The sequence below is a fragment of the Ostrea edulis genome, chromosome 5 (assembly GCF_947568905.1).
Source record: "Ostrea edulis chromosome 5, xbOstEdul1.1, whole genome shotgun sequence".
Classification (NCBI taxonomy): domain Eukaryota; kingdom Metazoa; phylum Mollusca; class Bivalvia; order Ostreida; family Ostreidae; genus Ostrea; species Ostrea edulis.
This window is the reverse complement of record NC_079168.1, coordinates 17,040,223-17,064,265: the sequence shown is the minus strand read 5'-3', so window position 1 is coordinate 17,064,265 and position 24,043 is coordinate 17,040,223. Positions and strand designations below refer to the sequence as shown.

The 24,043-nt window shown below is 35.8% G+C and overlaps 2 protein-coding genes and 1 long non-coding RNA gene across 5 annotated transcripts; 1 reads left to right on the top strand and 2 right to left on the bottom strand.

Annotated features, from left to right (window-relative positions):
• Positions 1-527: 527 nt before the first annotated feature.
• On the bottom strand, positions 528-5,292 carry LOC125649868 (arrestin domain-containing protein 17-like). Its single transcript, XM_048877702.2, has 5 exons — positions 5,103-5,292; positions 4,668-4,888; positions 4,382-4,561; positions 2,718-2,900; positions 528-663 (listed from the first exon to the last, which is right to left on the bottom strand). Exons 1-5 carry the CDS (start codon positions 5,242-5,244, stop codon positions 559-561), a joined length of 831 nt encoding a protein of 276 aa, XP_048733659.2. The 5' UTR covers positions 5,245-5,292; the 3' UTR covers positions 528-558.
• LOC130055164 (uncharacterized) lies at positions 4,390-16,336 on the top strand. Its single transcript, XR_008803440.1, has 3 exons — positions 4,390-4,531; positions 4,808-4,909; positions 16,244-16,336. It is a non-coding gene; the product is annotated as an uncharacterized LOC130055164 (long non-coding RNA).
• On the bottom strand, positions 12,324-23,681 carry LOC130055163 (arrestin domain-containing protein 3-like). Of its 3 annotated transcripts, XR_008803439.1 has the most exons (9): positions 20,193-21,245; positions 18,425-18,549; positions 18,116-18,250; positions 17,293-17,516; positions 17,020-17,199; positions 16,600-16,788; positions 16,287-16,428; positions 13,123-13,366; positions 12,324-12,616 (listed from the first exon to the last, which is right to left on the bottom strand). XR_008803439.1 is itself a non-coding variant. In XM_056166820.1 (8 exons), exons 2-8 carry the CDS (start codon positions 18,540-18,542, stop codon positions 13,245-13,247), a joined length of 1,110 nt encoding a protein of 369 aa, XP_056022795.1. In that variant the 5' UTR covers positions 18,543-18,549; positions 23,551-23,681; the 3' UTR covers positions 12,324-13,244. The 3 variants fall into 3 exon arrangements, 2 of the variants coding, with proteins under 2 accessions (XP_056022795.1, XP_056022794.1); XM_056166820.1 differs by lacking the exon at positions 20,193-21,245 and adding an exon at positions 23,551-23,681 and having other exon boundaries at positions 12,324-13,366; XM_056166819.1 differs by having other exon boundaries at positions 12,324-13,366.
• Positions 23,682-24,043: the final 362 nt, after the last annotated feature.

The window sequence follows — 24,043 nt, the reverse complement described above, 5'->3', positions numbered from 1 at the left end:
CTATGTTCTACAACCACATAATGATAATGTAACAATGTTCTACAACCACATAATGCTAATGTAACAATGTTCTACAACCACATAATGATAATGTAACTATGTTCTACAACCACACAATGCTAATGTAACAATGTTCTACAACCACATAATGTTAATGTAACAATGTTCTACAACCACATAATGATAATGTAACAATGTTCTACAACCACATAATGTTATAATTAATGTAACAATGTTCTACTACCACATAATGATTATGTAACAATGTTCTATTGTGGGTGGGGAGGGATTATTTAATGGTGCCGTGTTGTCAGGATTCCGGGATTGTGGATGGGAAGGGGTTATTTAATGGTGCCGTGTTTTCAGGGAATACTCCGGGGTTGAGGTTTTCTGATTTTATTACACATGTCAGACTTGTTTGTTTGTTGTTGTTTTTTTGTTGTTTTTTTTGTTTTTTTGTTTTTGTTTTGTTTTTTTACAATTTGCGCCCCAGACTCAAACAAACAATGAGTATTAAGGTCAATGTTTATTTCAAATGGAACACAAAACCATTTCCTTTCATTTTGCACCAAGGTGATAGGGTCCATAGTTGGGGATGGATCCGATGATTAGCTTCATTGGAACGGTTAGATGAAAGGCTGGTCTGGAGGGGTATATCTCCAACTGAAACACAGATTCCAGTGATGACTTATAAGCGAAAATATATTTTGTTCTGCTTCTTTTCAACACCCATTCTCTTTAATCACTTAACTTTTTAAGCACAGATATTCATCTCGGTGTTATATCACATTATAGATGCATCTATACATGAGTGAAAGATTCTCGAAGGATGGTTGGTTGTACATTGTTTAACGTCCCGCTTGAGAATTTTTCACTCATATTGAGATGGCACCATTGCCGATGAAGGGCTGCAAAATTTAGGCCTACAATGTATGTTCGGTGTTGATGACCTTTTACAAGCAAGGGGTACTGAGGACCTCTTCTAACCAGGATTCGGACGGGAGGATTCTCGAAGGAAAGTAAAACTTGCACAAAACCACATCTTGGTTGCTGTGTTTTAGACTGATTTTGAATCCCTTGTGAGACTTTCTGCAGTAACTCAGAATACCACTGAGCATCTAAGTTTATATAGTACAAGTCTTTAAAAAAAAACGCCATAGGTTATGCATTGAAACTTAAAGTTGTGTCCACAGGCAATTGCATCGCTTGGGGTCGAATTTACTATATAAATTGCACCCCAAGTGAAGCAATTGCCTGTGGTTGTGTCATTGTAGATGTTACCACGACATCGATTTGAATAAATATTTAGATTGTCGAAAATGCTAAGACACAGTTACCTCTATACCACTTTTCGCCTTGTTCAATAATACAATGGAAAAAAACTACACCCCCTCCCCCTTTTTTTTTAATTTTTTTTTTTAATACAATTATTCAAGGTTATGGTAAATTTACTTTCAGCTTCGGCCAATTCTAGCAATAAATGTGCACTTAGGTGACACTGCTGTTCGCTTCAAATAAGTGATTTGACCATCAAACTAACTCTCTATCACTATTAATTTTGTATTGCTTACCGTTTAGGTATAAAAATCCCAAAATGAAAATGGGCACTAAATTTTCTGTTCAAATGAAGACTTCCATGGCACAATATATTTTATCTCCTGGGATTGAAGAGTTCCTATAGTCTACTGATACATTACATCTCTACATACCTACTTGCACTTCTCTAATTAAAAAAAAACAAAAAACTATAGGAACTCTTCAATTTTGGGAAATACAATATTGCGCCATAGAAGTCTTCATTTGAACGGAAAAATTAGTGAGGGTTTATTTTATGGAATTTACATACTTAGATGGTAAGTAATACAGCACTAATAGTGATAAAAATTTGGTTTAATAGTCAACTAACTGATTTGAAGCGAACAGTAGTGTCACCTAAGTGTACATTAATTACAAGAACTGACCGAAGCTGAAAGTAAATTTCCAGACATGAATTATGAAGGACTGCTCCGAGATTCGGTGAAGGCGCCAGTCCAAATATTCAGCCAAGCCGAATATCAGCCGAGATTAGCTACCTTCATCACCAGATAAAACAACAGAGAAAGGCATTTCATTGTTTATATTTATATTTCTATGCATTTTAAAAGATGTTAACTATATTTAAGTACTGAAATACCATATCGTTGACCATTTCGTTACTTTAAACGGAATAGCCAATGCAACCTTTGACCCTGACGACGCTCCATATCTAGTAATGATTACGCGGACAGTGTAACTAAAAAAACCGGATCGAACTAGTTTGCAACAAACATGTATTCATTGTCGTATGATGAGAGCAATGTCAATTTCAAAAGAAAAATAAGAGAAAACATTCAGTGAATGTATATATAGCATGGTTAGATATGGATATCTCACTTTACAATTCATGACTCGCATGTCACATCCCTATAATAGGCTATATACGAATTATCCGTACAGAAAAGAAAATTCGTGACTATATAGGTGTCATACCCCTACACAAGATTTCATAATTATTCAAAAGGGAAAAGAAAATTCGTGACTGGGTGTCCCACACCTGTAGACGCAAGTTTCATATTCACACAGTGGATTTATTTTGATAATCCATTCAATATTTTTAGGTACTTGTTCGGAAAATTTAAGCAAAAAATTGAAGACACCATAGCTGTACTTGGTTGTGGCACCGCCTACTTCATTATTACCTTTATGTAGTGATCTATGGTGATTATTTTACACCCCTCTAGACATGGCGGGGGAACAGAGGGGACCTCGAATTCTTCCTCATCCCACGTCTGAGTGTCCCCGGGCATCACGTCTTCGTATCTGGATTTATCTATCTCGGTAACACACACTTTCTTCTCACCTTTGGCATGGTAAATCGTTTCCTAACAAAATCAACATAACATCAAGATTAACGCATTAATTTTTTATCTCTACATTTCCATGGCCAGGTCAGATGTATTTAGATAATGATATTTTAAAAATTGCTTGCTCTGGTTTGTTCAACAGGATATAAAAGTTTGAAACATTGAAGAAAAATTGGTTATGCAATTTTTTCTGCAAAGTTTGAGACCTTCATAATCCGTTTAACATACCAAAGAAAGACATTTAAATATCTATATTTTTCCGTATCTTTTAAAAAACATAAATACTTTCAGGTAAGTAATATATATATATATATATATATATATATATATATATATATATATAAAGCACAAACAAACAATTATAACACCCAACCTTACGTTTACCCCTAGGATCTAAACGATACATGTGAAAATCAATTAATTAATATATATAAAACACAGAAAATTTCATTTTATGTGGATACCCACTTCCGCCCCACAGGCACTCGACGTTTTAAATATCTATAATAAAAAAATTGTCTTCCTGTAAACATAATATTATGTACACAGGGCCGTAAATTACATGGAGGCGGAGGAGGCAGCTGCCTCCTCCAACTTTTGAGCCAAAAAAAATTAAAATTTAAAGTTCATTAGAATTTATGTTGTTTCCAATAACTAAGAACATGATACCTCCCTTAAAAAGCATTCCAAATCTTTCTTTTAGAATGAGTTAGTCAAGTAACATCTTAGAAGGCCCTAGAATCAAGGATTTTGCACGAAACGTGTTCAGTGTGCACAAAATGTGCTCAGCGTCTGGGGGCCTGGGCGGCCCCCAGATTCCCGCCTAATTTCCTGCCTCCTTCAAATTGAAGGTTAATTTACGGCCCTGGTACATAAGATCTTTATACATGTATACACGCTATCCACGCTTCAGGTGCCTGTGGTTTCTACAAAATTTGGAGATCACAGATCAATATTTGAAATGAAAACTGACCGCTCTTGGATTTGACAATTCAATGAACTATGATATCAATTTTACATTAATTAGACAAATTTTTAAAAGAAGATGTACTTGGGCATGACGTGTCATTTTAATATCAATGACAATGAAAAAAACAGATTATCGCTACTCCGAAATACTATTGTCATGATTCAACCAAATACTTCATTCTAAGTATATTTCCCAAAATTGTTTGCCACTAACTTGCTAGAATTGTTTGCTGCGAACATTTGCCAGAACTGTTTGCAACTTTACCAGAACTTTTTGCCACAAAGCTCATTTGCATGGCAATTATGAATTTGCAGCAAACATTTGCCAGAGGTTTGTTGCAAATTTGCGGCAAATTTACCACAACTGTTTGCCAGAACCTTTGTATTTCGGTAAGGATATAATCACATGTACGCCTTTTTCCTCGTGTTATTACTCCATTGTTTAGAATTATTACGCCTCTGTTTTTTTTCTTTTCTTTATAGGGATCCTAATAGGCTTTTGTAGTTTCATTACTTCCGATAGTACAAACCTTTATAAAAAGAACTGATACCCCGCATACACGCCGGGAACGGTTTTTTATGGTAAAGTCAAACAGTATGGAATCTCCGGGAACGTAACCAGTCCTGCATATTCTGAGAATGCCTGTGATGGGTCCCGATTTGCAGCACCAACAACAGAGGTACTTGAAATTTTGAATTTCCGTTGGTTCCTATAGGAATATAATTATACATAATATACATAAAAAGAGTCTGTTAATTTCAATGTAATATGTAATGTAAATATACAATGTGTCTGAAAGTTGTATTTCATTGTACCTCCGCTGCCGGGTACTTGTTGAGATCCAAGTCGCTGACCACTTTGAATTCTTTTCGAACAATTTCATTTGAAGACCAATAATCAAGGTCTAACACGACAGACACTTCATAAACAATGTTTCCATATTTATCATTGTAAGATGACGGCAATGTGGATGGAAGAGTGAAAGAGAAATGGAAGAGATGTCGACCTTGTGGAAGCCATTCTCCAGTGTCAACTGCTGAAAATAATCAACTGCAAGGTGACTTCATCAACACACACATATCAGTTCATTAAAAGTTTATCACATAATTCTGTTTAGGGGTACCTATAAAACCCTTGCCCACAAAACCAATTCATAATAGACTACAAACCTTAATTTGAAAAAAAAAAAAATTCTGATGCATCTTTAAAGACCTTTGACTTAAAATAGCTTCCTATATTGTTTTACACACCTTTGCCATACAGAGCGATCACGCTCTTAAAATAGCTTTCCTCTCCGTTGATATGAATGGTTTCTGATTTCGGTTTTTGACCTGGTCCTACGGACTGTATTGTCTGAGTCCAATGAACCTCGCCCCAACCTACACATTTCATTCTGATTTCTAATAAAGATAAATGAATGGAGTGTTGAAATATGCATGACCCGAGCGAGAAGACGACAAATTGTCTCGTATAGAACATATACGTGTATTTGTAAGTTACCAGAGTTACATATGTACTTAAACAATTAAACTCCATGAATCTCTTGCTAAATAGTCTCTTAAAGACTTCATTTACTATCGTTCCAATAACAGCATGTCTTGATCAAGTATGCCAATTCAATGAAACAGGTCTCGGTGACCAATCACATTGACAGAATGGCATAGTTTATAGTCATCCAAACTCACTTTTATTGAAACCATACAACCAATTAGTGAGTGATATGACAAATCACGAGTGTTAATTTCACAACGTTCTCCCGGTGAAACAGACACACTGTTTCTGGAATGATAGTGTATTGGAATGGTCACAACAGATACTTTTGAAAATTAGCATATAAATACATGTAGGATATCCTCTATCTGAAGAATTAGACAAGAATACTGTAAATGGGTTTTACCCCTCACGTTTAATTCCTTCTCCAGTTCCATGATCAGACTTCCGGTCACATCTTGGCCCGGTGTATAGACTCCCCTTACGTCATCAAACTCTATCTTGCATACTTGAAGTTTTCCCATGGTTAGTCTGGTGTGGAAGTGCTCTAATGACAACTTCTAAAAGTAAGGAAATAACTATAAGCTATGCTGTCTTTTCAGGAACCATGTGAGGTTTTTTTTCGTAAGCTACTGTCTTTTCAGGAATAATTTTGGGGTGTTTTTTTTTCCGTTTGAAAATATGTGTCAAAAACTGAAAATAAATAAATATGACTCACTGATTGGATGTTTGATTTCAATAAATGTGAATTTAGATGACCACACTTTGACATTTTATCAGTGTGATTGGTCTCTGAGAACAAAAGTAAAACTTAAAATCTATGAGGAACCTCGCCCCAAAACTACACACTTGATCAAGCGAAGTGATACTGTTAATGTAATGCTAGTATCACCTCATTGGTTTAACGGCTGCAAACTGAGTTTTACTGGCGACCGTCAGCATTAAAGGACATAAACAAGAAATGTGAAAACAGGGGCGTAACATCAACAGTTGCACAAAAGAGAATAAGTCGTCTATGCCTCTCTCCGCACTGGTTAAGGTCACTTTGGTGTGCTATTTCCATTTACCGTAACATTAAATTAACGGTACTAGGTTGCAGCCTTTGAATTTCCGTCAATTCTTGAGCTCTCGTATAAAGAGTCGTCTGAATCAATATGAAGATAAAACAGCCATCTTATGGCATTTCAGAATGCCATTTTCTGCCCTGAACCCGCTGGGAGCCTTACAAAGCGGCCCCCAGACCCCTTGCGGCTTGGTGCCTACACTTAAATTTATTCATTTGTTACACCCCAAGTGAAGATAGTAATTCTCATTCTAGATAATGTAATTTTGCAATTTGTTTGATGTTTACATTTTTTTTCGTAGAGATTTGCACTTTTTGAAAATAGAATACGTCATGAAAAAATGCGCCAGTTTTGAGATAAGAGGTAGCTCTTCAGTGCAGGAGGTGAATTCAGTGGAACTTAAAATGCCTAAGTTAGACAAAGTCGACCTGTAGTCAGTGAGGAACACGATAAAACGCATCAAAAGCTGTTTCTGTTTAAATATGTAAATGTAGGAAATACCAAATACTAACGAAAGAGTGGAAACATAAAAACAATGCCATATTTGCATGTAATGTCCTAGACACGATACATACGAGCAACGAAATGATGTGGTAGAGCCACAAGTAGGTCAACACTTGTGACACCTCACATTCAGCTGTGACGTCTCAATATGTGTGAACATTTCTCAGAAGGACGTAAAACAAATATTCAGTGGATGCTCTAAGTTAACGTCTTTTCTGACATACTACATTTATTCAGAGTCTAAATTCATTATGACGTCAGACACGCCTCAGTGACGCTTTCTACTTTACCCCTTTCTTGCGCAAAATGATCAATTCTAAGTAAATAAATTTTATTTTCAAAAGTAGATATTGTGCTGCAGGATAAACAAAATCTACATAATAGACTATAATAATTGTCTTGAAATATAATAGATATTTGAGCTCGTGTCTCAGACGTGAAGTGTCGAGGTTCGCCGTCGTCGTACCCTCGCCCTTATTATCGCCGTTCCTTTTAGGACAGTAACCATTTCTTATTTTTATATGACAATCACATTTGAAATCAACTAAGATTCTAGATATAAAAAGCGTCATGGAAAATATGTGAACAATATAATTGATAAAATGGCATATCCTTTAAAAGTGTATAAAACAAATATGTTTTCCAGAAAACTCACCAGTTAGGCCTAGTTGTTGATGAACTGTGAAACCGTGGTGTCAGTCTATTGACCATTTGCATTATCCTCATGTCATCAGAGTATCTTAATCAATACATTACGTTTCATTTTTTGATGTTATAGCACTTTGCACACATCCTGTTATTGATTTCATCATATTTCGAAACAACTTCCTTCAATTTTAAAATATTATAGTGGTGATTTTCATAGTTGTAGAAAGCATTCATGGGACCTTTCTATATTAGCAAGTGCATATGTGAGTCTAAGAAAATGACTACAAATATTACACTTTCTATTTCCGTCTCCATAAAACCTGAAAATGAAACATTTCATTTCCTTCCTAGTACATGTTCATTGTTTGGTAATAATAAAGGAATGTTCTGTTCATTGTTTGGTAATAATAAAGGAATGTTCTGTTCGTTGTTTGGTAATCATAAAGGAATGTTCTGTTCATTGTTTGGTAATAATAAAGGAATGTTCTGTTCATTGTTTGGTAATCATAAAAAATGTTCTGTTCATTGTTTGGTAATCATAAAGGAATGTTCTGTTCGTTGTTTGGTAATCATAAAGGAATGTTCTGTTCATTGTTTGGTAATAATAAAGGAATGTTCTGTTCATTGTTTGGTAATCATAAAAAATGTTCTGTTCGTTGTTTGGTAATCATAAAACCTGTTCTGTTCATTGTATGGTAATCATAAAACCTGTTCTGTTCATTGTTTGGTAATCATAAAAATGTTCTGTTCATTGTTTGGTAATCATAAAGACCTGTTCTGTTCATTGTTTGGTAATCATAAAAAATGTTCTGTTCATTGTTTGGTAATCATAAAGACCTGTTCTGTTCATTGTTTGGTAATCATAAAAAATGTTCTGTTCATTGTTTGGTAATCATAAAGACCTGTTCTGTTCATTGTTTGGTAATCATAAAAAATGTTCTGTTCATTGTTTGGTAATCATAAAAATGTTCTGTTCATTGTTTGGTAATCATAAAAAATGTTCAGATAGGAAAACAAAGATGACAGTCAATGCAATAAGTCCGAGGTCGGTGCTAGCTTAATGGAAACATTGCCACGTTCTTCAGGTAATACGACTTCCATATTTGAACAATCTTTTTGGATATAACCATATTTTATAAATTGAAGGTATGAATTTGCATGCATACTTTAACAACTCCGATGAGAGACGAATTCGAAAAGGCTATTTTCTGAGGCGGCGAAGCACTTTGTGATTTTAAAAAAACCCAAACAACCCCAGATATAAGTGTAAATGTACATGCACCAGGGTTATTTTAAAAAACCAATAAATTACAATCTAATGAGTTATGTTGATAAAGTTACAAATACTAGCTCTGATTACTTTAAACCACATCAGTTTTTGCATGAAGAGCATGTTTACTTCAATTAAAAATCCCATTAAGCAAAGTGTGTTTGTATTTTAATGTTCCTATCTAATTATTACTTTGCATAACCACTTTTAACTTCTGTCGCACTTCAAAAATTGGAAAATACAATGACATAAAAATATATAACAAATGGGTAATACATAACTTCACTGTATGGTAGTAAACTAATGAATACACGCACTGATGCTTCCGTTTCGCTATCGATTAACATTGTTCTTCAGTTCTCATAAACTCTAGCCGATATACGTACTCATTAACGGATTAAATAAAGTTACCCACTTCTTTTTATCTTTTATAAATGACGAGCGTCACCATGAGTTAAAAGAGATTTGTATAAGCATAACGCTTTCAAAGGAAAATGTAATCACTTCTCGCGTTTAATGAAATTTGAACGAACAAGAAGTGTTTGTGAAGTACTGGTGCCTCCGCATGACCAAACTTACAGGTCTAGGTCATGAGGTCAAAATTTGTGATACGGAAAGAAAGGCATACGCATATAGAATACGACAGCATTCGAAAGTTATGACCAGTGTTAAAGTTTTTGCGGACAAACAGACAGACGGACATACCAAAATCATATATATCTCCGATTACAGGGACATAAAATATAGAACACAGTAAGCATGTTCGAGAATGTACATTGCATGACAATAACGGTCTCGAGTACATAAAACACAGAAATATATATGTACACATATTTTTCACAAACTGGATCTTCCGATTACTAAGAATTAAACAAAGTTCACCACATTTGCTTCGTACTTAGATATTTTTTAAAATTTTTAATAAACGGGATGATTTCAGCCTCTCCATCGTCAACTTCCCATATTCATGTAGCAACATCCCATTATCACATATACATACGGTGTTTATATCTCTCAACTGATTCCGTACGCAAGAGCTTGTTCTGCGTATGATCAGTTTTTAAATCGATGCTGGTTACTGACAAACAAGTTGATGTTACAGGGGTTTCTACAGTCTCGTTTAAAGTTAGTATTTCGCAATATCTATGGCCGTTATAATGATCTAGTTTGCCAATACAACCTATCTTTGGGTCAAATGCTGTCTGATGTGTTTCATACCGATCGTTAGGCCCTCATGGCACACTGATTTTGACTACGGATTACTCCGTTTACCTGATCAAGATAATAGGGCTTACGGTGGGTGTGACCAGTCGACAGGGGATGATTACTCCTCTTAGGCACCTAATCCCACCTCTGGTGTGTCCAGGGGTCCGTGTTTGCCCACCTCTCTGTTTTGTATTCATTATAGGAGTGATGAGATTGTTCACTGTTCGTTATCTTTACCTTTCACAGAAAATCTCAAAGAATATGCAAATAAAACGTAATTGGTTAGAGTAGAAAAGCCTTGTTATTCATTGAGGAGAGAGTAGTACTCTCTATATTGGTTGCTGCGTAAGCTGTAACGGTAATGATTGAGACTAACGATAGATCGAGCAACATCATACTGAACGTTATAGGATGAGTATGAGGGAAATAGCAATTATGTTTTTTCCAAAGGCAGTGAAGCCGCCGAAGGTAATTAACTTTTTTGTCGACGGGGGCCATAAAGCTATTTCCCGATTTACCCATTTTGTAACTGCGAAAGAATCTACAGAGAATATTTAACACTGGCCAAATCCTTCAAACGTATTGAAATCCACTCACTCAAATAAGTTCTAAGTAGATGTCTCGCCCTATTACTCACTGCTTTCCATCATTAGTGGGCTGCATTCAAGATCGCAGCTGATTAGGTAGTGCTAGATAGTGCTATGAAATTGAACATCTAGGCTAGCCCTACGTAGGGACAACAAGCGTTATTTCATACAGTGCGTTCAATAGTCCCGTGGGGATCCGAGTTAGAATATGTACTCAGTACCCCTTGCTTGTCGTAAGAGGCGACTAAATGGGGCGGTCCTTTGGATGAGACCGCAAAAACCAAGGCCCTGTGTCACAGCAGGAGTGGCACGATAAAGATTCCTCCCTCCTCAAAGGCCGTAAACGCCGAGCATAGGCCTAAAGTTTGCAGCCCTCCACCGGTAATGGTGACGTCCTCGTATGAGTGAAAAATTCTCTGGAGGGACATTAAACAATATACAATTAATCAATAGACCTAGATACCTAGTCTAGCAGCTACGGTAGCCGCCACAGTCTTGGTTGATCTATTTTGACATCTGCTAGTAACATTACGTCACAGATCTCACGTCTACGCCTATTGAGCATTTTGATTGGTTAGAAATATTAATGAATATGAATGAGGGAGTATTCCCAGGAAGTAGCACTGATTTTGCAGAGTGTAGTCCTTATATGGGGGGGGATAGTGCATTTTCAGGGAAATAATATACAGTTATTGACTGCGTCCTCGGACAACAGCTGTTTTGTTTGACCCGAGAATGGATCTGTTGCCCGAAGCCGTAAGCTGAGGGCAACAGATCCATTCGAGGGTCAAACAAAACAGCTGTTGTCCGAGGACACAGTCTATAACTGATTTGTTATAAATCTTCATTTTGTAGGTTTTTATTATATGCAAATGGTTTGTTGACTTAAAATTATCAATGTATCCACTAGTTTAGAAGAAAACATATCCAATATCCCAATAGTCTAATTATTAATCAATAATTACATTTTTTTTATGTTTCTGTTCTTCGTCACATCTAATAATATCTGTAAAATCAGTGAGCCTTGTCATTACGTAAACAAAGCAGCAGATCGAGAATCATGTGACTTGCGTAGCCAATAGAAATAGAGCAGACTATTGCCCGGTCTACAGTTCGTAAACTGTTGAACGGTCAATAGGTCACGAGTGTGAGAGTTGATTTAACAGTTAATATGTTTGCTCTAAATTGTATTAGTTTTATATATGGAAAAAAACCATGAAGGTTTACATGTATAACAAACAGTTTTACCGTATTACTTTAATCAGTAGAGGTAAATAATGCCAATCATGTCTTGAGGTCAAATTGGTATCATAAAATGATTAACATTCATTAAATGTAAACGTGGTGCTCACAGTGCTACAGGATGATGACAAGCATGTACTGTTGTATTGAAATTTAAGATATTGTACTCTGAAATTCACAAAGACACTATTTAACTATTTCCTGGTGAGTATAGTGACACGATACGTTTATATACCACACATAAACAATCGTGTAGGGGTGTGTTTAAACAAAACAAAACATTGTGCAAATATATATAATTATTATACCTCAGTGTGAGAATTCCATGCAACGCGTAATCTGATTGGTCTAGACGGTCACATGCCAGGGATAACAAAACTTCATATCTCCCTCTCAAACATATTTCCCTGTCATATTTATATCGACGGGACGTAAAACAAACAAACAAGCACATTCCTAGAAAAAACGTTTAATCAGTCCCATTTTACAGCTTTACAATTCGTATTCAGTGTAATATAGTAAAACGTTGTATGGACAATGATTAGGTAATACTGTTCGTACACGACGTAGTAAATACTCCCATGTATAATACTCCAACCAGGCAACTCAGGCATCGAAGTCGCCCCTATGCTTTTATGTCAAATTGATAACTTGTCCTATAAATATATCACAGAATGTTGAAAAAAGTACAGATACTGGAAATGCTGGATCCTCATTCGTTCGTAAGACAGAAGATGAGATTAATTATAGATCTGAAATATAAACCTGAAAGCTAATACTGGAGACTGCGTAGGTGAATATAATGATGGCGATGATTTATTCTCGTAAACCGTCCAATGTACAAAAGGTATGGAGGAATACAAACACTACAATATACACGTGCTAGTATCAATTCGTGTATTGATATGAAAATATAAACTCAAAATATTTTTTTCTCTAGAAATTTAGTATAAAAATTTATCAATATCTTCCATGACTGTAGATATGAGTATATGATATTCGTTGTGTATGATTGTATAGCGGTATTTTTTATGATATCAGTAGCTGCTAATAAGGTAATCATTTCGATATTTCACAGATCTTACTTCACACGTGTTAAGACATTGGTTAAAGGAACTATTTTATAAACATTTGAATTAAAGCATTAAATGCTCTCTGTAAGATTTAGTACTACGGAGATCGCTGGTATCGGCTTTGAGCCTGCTGTTTTGAACAGAATATTGTTTACACAACAGTATAACGATAAGCTTATAATTACATCTTAGAATTTCCCAGCGTTTGATCTTCTCTAAACACTGCACTGAGTAAACGATCATTTTAAAGACAAGAAAATGGCAGCCACGTTAGTATTGACATGGTTTGGTAATCTCCAGTTCCTAGCTACGACCACTTGTAGTATGAGTAGGTAGGGGTAAATTCCATTTGTCCCTGAGTGTGGTCTCCGCCTTCATCCTTTATGATGTTGGTTGGACCCCAGATAGACTCGGTGTAGGTTGGGGTGGCTACAATGCACAATTTGACAATATAGTGACACAATAGATCTTGTATCAGGGAATATCTATACTAATTTAAATACCTCTATCAATTTTCATCCATATAATCATCAGTATGAGGTATCCATAAGACTTGCTATTAATTTTTTTTCAGTTTTAACATTTATTCAGGTACATGGTTATATAGTCAGGCTTTTACACAACCCTTACAACCCAACCTGACCAGGGGTACAGGGTTTTAAAAATTAGACTTGCTATTAATGAAACGTTTTATATCTACTATGTCTATATACCATTGTCTACCCAGAGTTCCGTGTGCTCCTCTCACCACACCTCTGTCAATGGCTTTTTACAGAAATCTTGTAAAAGTTTATAATATCCAACATTTATGTTTTCGACTAAATATTTAGTCATATTATGAAATGTTTTTGGTGCAATTAAATTGATGCTTACTTTAAATTGTTTAAAATCGCCGTTTTCTGATCCTAAATTTGGAACTACTTCGTAATATGCGTATGAATGTAGGCCATTCACGTGGTGGAGATTTAAATGTAAACATGGAATCAAAAATAAGAAAGGCTGTAAAAATACGATAAAACTTGTAAAATAAGAGACAAACAGCTAAATGGTAAATATGTACTTATCAAAATGCCAGTGGACTATAAAAAGAGCCTGATGGTATCACCTGTTGCCAGAACTTTTAAAGGGAAAGAAAACCGAGAATGGTTGTTTATATCATGTGCAGTGGCGGATCTAGAGGGGGGGGGGTTACGGGGGTTGCAACCCCAACCCCCCTTTGAATTCGCTAAAAGAGAGAGAGAGAGAGAGAGAGAGAGAGAGAGAGAGAGAGAGAGAGAGACTGTGGAGTTACTAAAATCCTAGGCGATGGAAATTGTTTATACAATTGTGCGTCAACATTTCTATCAGGTGATGATAATTCATATTATCTTTTATATAGTTTGTATCTGTAATATTACATTTTATTTTTAAAAAAAAATGAATTACTGGGAGTAAATCGGAATGCATTTTAAAACAGGATTCGTTTTGAAATCAAGAGTGACATATCTACGTCTGATAATTATACAATAACATTAATCCAAATTTGAATTTAGAAATACAAATTGATAGCATTCCTGTTAAGTTGTCGTTTAACTATGTTAACGTACGTTATAACAACTCTCATTTCAGTGGCGGATTTAAGGAGGGGGAGGGGCGCAGTCGCCTTCCCCCTAAAATTTTCAAATTTAAGGTAAATCGTGGTATCTTGTTTACACAAATGTACTAAACGATGAAAGAAGCAATAATTTCTTCCACTCCCGGAGAAATTAATGACTTCTTGAATTAATTCATTGGGAGAACTTAATTTTTTCCAAAACCCCTTAAAATTTGTGTCATTTTACTAATTTCCCCTTATTAAAAATGATAGAAAATAGTAAAAATGACTTAAATAGGAGACATAGTTTAAGCCCTATAAAATCCAGGAGCTTCCGGGGGCTTCGCCCCCTGGGCCCCCACCAGGGCTTAGCCCTGGACCCACTGGGAGCCCCAAGGCGGTCCCCAAACCCCCTGCCTCATAAACTGGCGCCCCTCGTAACCGCAATTCCTGGATCCGCCCCTGCATTTCCTCTTCAACCCCCCCCCCTTTGAAAATTTTCTAGATCCGCGCCTGATGTGATTATATTGTCACGTGATTCCAAGCGTTGACAGAGGTGTACGTGAAGCTTGGGTAACGCGCCCTCTGGCGAGAGAATGGTCTATATACATGTATTTCTTATCCTATATCAATCGGTATCTTATCCTATACTGCAGAAACAGAAATAGAACGGATTGGTATCTTTTATCAAAATCTTAATTCAAATAGTAAATTTTGAATGGTTTTAGATTTCATTTACTAACTTTTATATTCAAGTTTGATGATAGTTATTTAGATCTGATGATTATAATATTCATAAAAATCTGAATATTTTGATTTTCTCCTGGGTATTTTAATGAAAATTATAAAACGGAGTCAAATAATACTTTTAACATATTTCCAGCTAATTCCTACATGTTTTTAGATAAATGTCAAAATTTTAACTCGTGGCAAATTAGAAATTACCGTAGCAGCCCTGTTTCATTATTGATTTATTTTCTCTTAAAATTATGCCACTCTATATCTTTTTAAATTTTGTAAAATATTGGATGGACATTATATCGAAAGCAGTTATTTGTACTCTAGTGTCAGCGTTTTCTTGTAACAGTGTATACACAATGTCGCTTTTTTCAATGTTCTCCAAAATTGAAAAGAATCACATTTTCCATCGGTATACAACTCACGTATAACAAATAACTCAGACGCATCTTTGCAACTCTGACTGAAGGTACATTGAATAATGAACATATTATTTGTGTGAATATTTTAAAAGATCTATAAAAAAGGTCATGAAATTAGACTGTTTTCAATTCATAATTTCAAAAAGCAATTTTTGTATAAATGTGGGAACTTTTGGTAACCATGACAATTGGAAGTCAAGTGTAAAATCTAACCCAAAATGTTTTAAAGAATATGGTGTAGGTACCCAAATACACAGCGTATCATCCAAATCTGTGGCATGTCATTTTGTTCGATGCTTACATGTACAGACAGTGACTTAATTCAATTAAAATCAGACTTCTTTGATCCGCGCCGTAAACTCTGCGTAACTACATTTATACGGCGCGGATCTGAGAAGTCTGATTTTAAGTAGATTGGACAGCGACTTTAAATGTAATTTGCTACATTGTGTTAATTACCATACAACGTTTGTTTTATATTCTAGCACTAATAATTTCAATATGTCAATTCAAGGTATGTTAATCTTTTTTGCTATATCGTATTCAAAATTTCTTAAAAATTTTCTAAATCAGTGAACGATGGTGCAAGACAAAGGAGTGGTAGATATGTACATACGCATTGCTGGTGGAACGGAGGGTGCGGTTGCCGAGTGCATTTGTTGATATTGCTGCACCGCTGACTGCAGTGGAATTGTACCAATTATGATTTCAACGGGAACTTCTAGATCAAAGGCCGGTCCAGAGGGATCAATGACCAACTACGACAAAAAAGTTTAATGTATGACTGGACTATTTAACACTGGTTATGAAAAGTAAAATCGTATTTTCCACCTTTGTACTGGTAAGTAATTTTTTAAGGTTTTTCTTCACAAAAACATTATCTTAATATTCAAAATTATATTGCTTTGTAATAATTCTTGTATGCAAACCTTCACGAAATATTTGATATCGATAATGTTGCATCCTGCTAAATAAGATGGTGCTAAAGGAGGGATTACAAATCTCTCTCCACTCCACACGTCCGAGTGACCTGGAGTCAAATCTTGGTGCTGAATACGGTTTATTAAATCTTTTCTATCCCGCGTCTTTCTTGGGGTTTGCGCATGGTAACTCGTAACCTATAGCAAAACAAAGAAACACTCATTATCTTTCGATGAGTCATCTGCATTTCAACCTGTAATTCTTTAATTTGAAAACATGCTGATCTAAGGTTAAAAAAGAAACGATAAAAAACCAAAGGACCAAAAGAACGTTCCAAAAACGGATTATTTTGGTTGTACATGGACCAAAAATGCCCTTTAAAATTTTGAGGTACTCTATTTTTTAAGCATGAAAAAAGTCGTACACACCATTACCAGTTCCGCAAACATGCCACACACACGTCTGGAATTGTTCTGGGCACTGGCTTCAAAGTAAACGGATTCTCCAGGAACATACCCAACTCGATTAACTGTCACTGTTCCCTCAATAGGACCTGATTTACAGCACAGACAGCAGAGAAATTTGGAATTTTGGTTTCCACCACTATTCTTCAATACAAAAAAGATCACAATCCATATATAAGAAAATCCAGATTTTGAATGTCTTGTCGTCTATATATATAACATTATTTATTTACTTACATTGGCTAAAGGTTCTTGATTAAGGTCTAAAGTTTGTAAGACGGTGAAAGGTCGAACAGTGTGGTCATCAAATCTCCAAGGTCTGTCTATCGTTCCTTTTATTTTGTATCGCACATATCCATGTTTTCCCTCGAAAGAAGAGGGTAGATTAGGAGGCAAGATAAACGAGAAAGGAAAAGCATGTTGTCCAGGGGGCAGGTTGTATTCATCCCCACCCTGCAAACCTACAGCAAGTGAAAATTGATTATTTTATCGGATGACACAATCCTGTCGAAAAATTAAACGATTCGCGTTTTCCGAACTGCTAAAGTGCTTTACCACAAAAGTGCAATTCCACCTGTACAGGTGAACAAACTCTGGATAAAAGACTTTTTGCAGGCGATACAAAATTGTAATTACGATTTTTCAAATGCATGCACTGAGCACAGCTTTCATCCAACCATCATTTACTACATGTAGATTTATTATGAATTTAACGCACAGCTGAAGTGTGGCTCTCGTGGAAGAATATGGTTATGTCAACCCCCCGTGAAACAATTCTACAGCTACATTTGAGCTTGCTTTAAGAAATGAAACTTATAATTCTTTGTTTGATGTATGTATCAAACGCGTGTGTGGAAATTCCCATACTATAAATAGCGCTAAAATTAGAACGGCCGTTAACAGGGAAGAAAAGTAGTCCCGCGTGCTTAGTGCAGATGAACTCCGGACAAATTTTTTTTTTTGGACACAGAAATCAAACGAATTTTTCATCCAATGAGCATCGTTGTTAAGTCATCACTTTAAAAGTTATTAAATGATTTTAAAAATCTACATATCTTACCTTTTCCAAATAATGGTACTGTGTTGTCAAAGTAGCGCTCGTTACCCCAGTAATGTACTGTGTGGCCACCATTTGCACCTCCATGGTGCTCAGACCAACCCACATGCGCTTTCCCCACACAGGATACCCTAATTTCTGTGAAAAATATTTACTTTAAAAGATATTTAGATATTGATTGCCTCTTTATTGCTGTCACACCCAAATAGGAAATCGAGAATATATATATATATATATATATATATATATATATTAAAAAGACAAAAAATGGATTATCCAAGAAAGAATGTAAGAGAGAGAGAGAGAGAGTACCCTTCATTTTCATTTCTGATTCTAGGTCAACTACTGCTCTTCCGGTGATAGTTTGTCCAGGAGCAAACACTCCTTGTACATTGTCAAAGTCAATCTGGAAGGACTTCAACTTCCCCATAGTATATCTTTGGGATCAAGAGAATATTATACATTATTACATGTATTGGCATTTTAAGGACAATACGGGCAAGGTTAATATTGTACTTTAAAAATGCATGTAGGTAAAATTATCGTATTGACCCTGGTCATTTTTAGATCGGGCTCATTTTACTAATTCAGCAATTGTTTCTCCAGTTCCTGAAGGAAGTCGCGCTTTCTATATGATTATAGTAAAAGATACTTCTAGTAGAATTTTCATTGATAATTTGAAAATCCAAAGTTATTTTGGCCCATGTTGGAAAAATCAAATGTTATGATCACACTTTATGTTCTATTTTGATTAGGTTTTTGTATCTCAGTCAATCGTAAAGCACGGAGTTATTCTATCATATATGTATAATAAACAACAATAAAATGTTTTCAAATCCATTTGTACCCTTGTATGTTATGTATATTAAAACTGTAACTTACGAGCCCACGCCCACGTGGCATAACTTGCATGTATACCAAAATTAATCAGAATTATGTGGAAGTAACAATAAAAGGGATGTAGAGAACTAGACAAACACCTGGCGTGTGGACTCACACTCGCTTTAATCCAACACCCTATTTTTCAATGTGTACACCAAAATTGTTAAGAAATATTTCCTGAAAATTCGTGAATTGTGTGTCGATTGTATCTTTAAAAAAATTAAATTCCCAATGCTATATGTGCTTTATTAAAGCTATATACCTGTATATATCACCACATATGGGAACTCAGAGACTGATGTACTAGCTCGGATTTCAAAAGCCATAGGAGCGTATGTTGCACTGCGAAATATCTGGAGGTCAACAAAGATCAGCACAAACACCAAAATTAGGATTTTTAAGAGTAATGTGCTTTGGGGTCCTCCTGTATAGCGCCGAATCTTAGAAAGTAACAAAACCCATCTCAAACAAGCTAGATGCCTTCCAGATCCGTTGTCTTCACAGAATACTACGCATCTTCTGGCCAAATACCACACCGAATGAAGAGCTATACCGAAGGACTAACACCACTCCTCTATCACAGGAAATAAGAAAGAGAAAATGGCTGTGGATAGGCACATATGTAGAAGGCACTCGACCTACATCCAAAGGGTTGCATTGAGATGGACATCACACAGTAAGAGAAAGAGAGGAAGACCACAAGAGACCTGGAGAAGATCGGTGGAGAAAGAAATGAAAGAGAAGAACTGGACATGGGGCCAGGTCCAGAGATGGACACAAGACAGACCAACATGGAAGTCTCTGGTGAGGATTATGTAGGTAAGTAAAGCTGCTTTAAACTCAGCGGGATTCGTCGAGGCTGGGTATTTGGACTGACACCTCTTCCGAGTCACACAAAGTGATTCGGGAAATCTTACCTGAACTTCGGCCGCTTGATGCGATTAAAGTGGGTTAAACTGAATTTCTCGTCCGTTTCAACTCTTCGCCTTAGACATCCTATCAACTCTCAAACACAATGTAACACAATGTAACATGCATTTCTTACCTTTACATAGTGTAAATCCCACAGTAAATTAAGTTGGCTATTTTTAAAGTCTTTGTAAATGGACATTATTTCATTTTTACCTTCTCAACACGGAAGAGTTCCGATAATATATTTCATGATAGTTTGTACTACGACTGGATATACAGAACTTACTGAATTAAGGTGAAGATAATGAACAGTGGTCAATCTCATAAATCCTTAGTCCTATAAGCAATACAAAATAGAAGTACTATAATATCAAGATTCAAACGCGCATTGTTCACAGCACAAGAAAGTGGCTATCATTACAATTGGTAAAGATATCGAAGGCAAAAACATTGGAAATGTAAATATTTGGAAATGGTTATCATTAACAAAACTTATTATTTACCGTGCCAGTGTTTTGTATACTAATGTTGAAATTTTTAGTAAAATTCAGTATAATGTACGTAATAGATTATGATATTTAATTTAATGAGTTAGCGGATGAAAAAATTCTGTGATATATACAAATACACGTACAATGCATGTTTTCACAAATAGTACCCGAAATCGTATATAGGAATGTACTATATTTGATTTTTCTTCTTCATAATCTTCCTTTCATACAATGGATGGGGAAAGATCTAGCCAAATATTTGCATAGGAATAAAGAAAACAAATTTATTTAAATCACTCTCCTCAAGAACAAAGGCGCGGGGTGTCTTTATAACAATATGCAAACTTCCTCATTTAGCACAGATTCTTGAAAAAATCCCCTGAGGTTAGCCATAATCTAAATTTAAGTTTTACTCAGGATAAATATACGTGTGGAAAAATTAATTATGTTTAAAATATTTTCCAAAACAAATTATAATTATCTTGATAAACATCATCAACAACAAAATGGCTACTATATGCCGAATTCAATAGTACACAAGCATCGTCATATAGCATAGATTCAGGATTGTACAAACTATGCCTCTGGGCAATACGCAAAGATCTAACATAGCAAAAGACGGCAATCGTCTTCTCAAGACAAAGGAGAACGTGTACCAGGTTTGTAAGTACATATCTTCAAATCATGTCCACTAGATTCTGCCTATGGTTAAAATAAGATTTTCATATCACATTATCCATTCAAATGAAATATCAGGGAATAAAATGCACTCCTTAAATTTTTAGTTTTATTTATAAAGATACAAGTAAGCCCAGTGTGTACGTTTCAATATCGTTGATATATGTAAAAAAAAAAAAAAAAAAAAAAAAAAGGAAATCAAATCAACTTTAAAACAAACGGAATAACTTTAGTTCCATTATCACCTGCACATGATGTTTATATCCCTCGAGTAATTCGATACGGGAGAACATGTTCTGTCTGTGACCATTTTTTAAACGAGTCAGACTACTGACAAATATTTTGATGGATGTTGCAGGGGTTTCAACAGTCTCGTTTAAATTCAGCATTTCACAAATTCTATGATTGTCATAATAATCTAACTTGCAAATACAACCTGTTGGGTCATATGCTGTGTGATGCGTTTCATACAAATTTGTTTTGTAGTTCTTTATATAATAATTTAGACAACGGATTGCTCCGTTTACCTGATCAATATATAGGGCTTATGGCAGTTATGACAGGTCCGAAGAGGATGCTTACTCCTCCTAGGCATCTGATCCTTCCTCTGGTGTTTTCAGGGGTCCGTTTTTGTCCTATTCTCATTTTTGTATCCTTTATAGGATTTATAAGATCGATCACTGTTCGTTAACTTCACTTTTCATACGCAGAATCTGCCTACCGGGTAGTGTTTTGTATTAGAATTTATCAAATCGAGCTACCGATAATACAGGTTTTCCGGATATTTCTCATTAAAACAAGCATACCTAATCTGTGTAAAGTATCAATTTTTGCTCTCAGAATGTGTCATTTTGGGCCTTTTAAAAAACGTCAGGGGTGTTTTCCTCAGCACCAGGGAGTTACCCATTTCCGCTTCTTCTCATTTGCAGCGATTTGCACCCCATGGAAGACTTTGGCTTCCAATTCTTGCCTTCACATGTAAATTGGAGCATGCTACGCCGCTGGCTGTCGATGAAATATCTTAAATTTTGACCAATACACAAGGCTCAAGGCTATAGCAATGAGGATACTCTATAATACTAACACCTACCGTGGCACAAAACATCTGATTTAATGGTTCCTTCCAAAAGACCCGTGACTGCTGGGCACTTAGTGAAGAAACTTCCTAATTTAAACGTTATAGGTTTGGTTTTGATTTAAACATATTTTATTGAGAAACTCAACAGGATTGGGCAACAGACAGAGCTTGTAGGTTTGGTCACCAAGGATTAAACTCGTGACCTCTCGGCTGCGCGTCTGACCGTTAAGCTACGGTGAACAGTCTACAAAGTCGAAAACAAGCTCTTCCTGTTATATTAACATCACATCCCCCTGACTATTCCCCCAGCCAGAATAGAATTGTTAAAGAGGTCCAATGAAATCTAGAACATATGGAAAAAAGAATACAAAAATTTGACAAATTCACATAGAAAAGGTGCGTTCACGTCATGGGCCTTTGGGGCAGGATGGAATCAGTCAGAAATTCAGATTTGGAAACTTTGCTTAGTGTGGATGTATGGAAGATTTACAAAGGGTACACACATTCTATAAAAAATTTCTAGGTGATTGATGTGAGTGCTTTAAATATAAATCATTTTCAGATAAGGTAGCAGGGGACAGTTTGGCACTGTAGGTCTGGTCAACTTTTTAAAAAATGGAAATACCCCATATTTGAAGTGATATTACATGTGTAAAAATGTATACAATAATTTTAGGATACATGCCAAATGTAGCAGAGTGCTTAATAAAAATGTTCATATACAACATGTACGTGTCATCCTGATTCCCAGCATATAGATGGGTGCAAATACAAAACTAAGACACGTGGTCAGTTGCTGAAGAAATTCCGGTGAAAACATGCATGGTCCAGCAAAAGGTCTTTAGCTGAGAGGGAAGGTGGATGGCCATATGAAAGGTATATTTTTAAGAAGGACAAATAGAGTTCTTGATTGTGCACAGTGTCTAAATCCCCATGTTTGGTACTGTGATGGTGTGAGGGTGGTGCGGATTAGCCCAAATGAGAGAAAATCAAAACAAAAAAGGGGCACCTGCTCAGAGTATGTTTTGTGTACCAGCACCAGTATGTATAGATCACATGTAATTTAGGGTCATAATTTAGTAACTACACCAATATGAAATACAAGTAATAACACAAAAGGGAAATATGATTTTTCATTAGTCTGTCATAATCTGACTTTGATGTATACCCCCTACCCACATGTTTCAGAACTAAAAGAACTGTCTCCTGCCACCTAAACGATTCATGTTAGTGAAGTTGTACGTCATCACATCAAGACTCATCTTTATTGCCAAAACCAATTTCTAGTGATTTCCCATGGTGTTAGTAATATAGTATGCAACTAAAACAAATACGCGTACATATGCTTCACAGTACAAAGCCCGATGAAACACAAAACAACACAAAAATAAATTTACCTTTTTCATGTTTGGAGGTTCTGTGGTGCTTTATCCTCTCTTTTGATAATATATATCACATGGAATGGCATGTACAGTCATATTAACCTTAACTAGTCCGTATTTTGATTTCGAAATATACAGACTTTTAAATTCCACAACAATACTGGCCCTCTATGTGGAGTTTTAGCTGAATTGTTAATTATGTATACCTTTAAACATATCGATCAACCTCATACATATAAAGCGTTAACCTCCCTGTGACGTGTAAGTGTATGGGATTTAATTCAGTTAAGACTTAACGGGGACTGTCATGGATGTTCCCCATATTGCAATCCTCCATCCGCCAGAGCTCGTTTGTACACACTCTAGTCTACCATGCAGGCATCACACTACTTTTCATAAAGATGGCGACGATGCCATCAGACAGAATGGCATCCACTGAAAATAATACTTTTTCTATAACCAGTTGATAGTAGGCACACAATGTATCTTCTCTCTACAAAGGCACGAA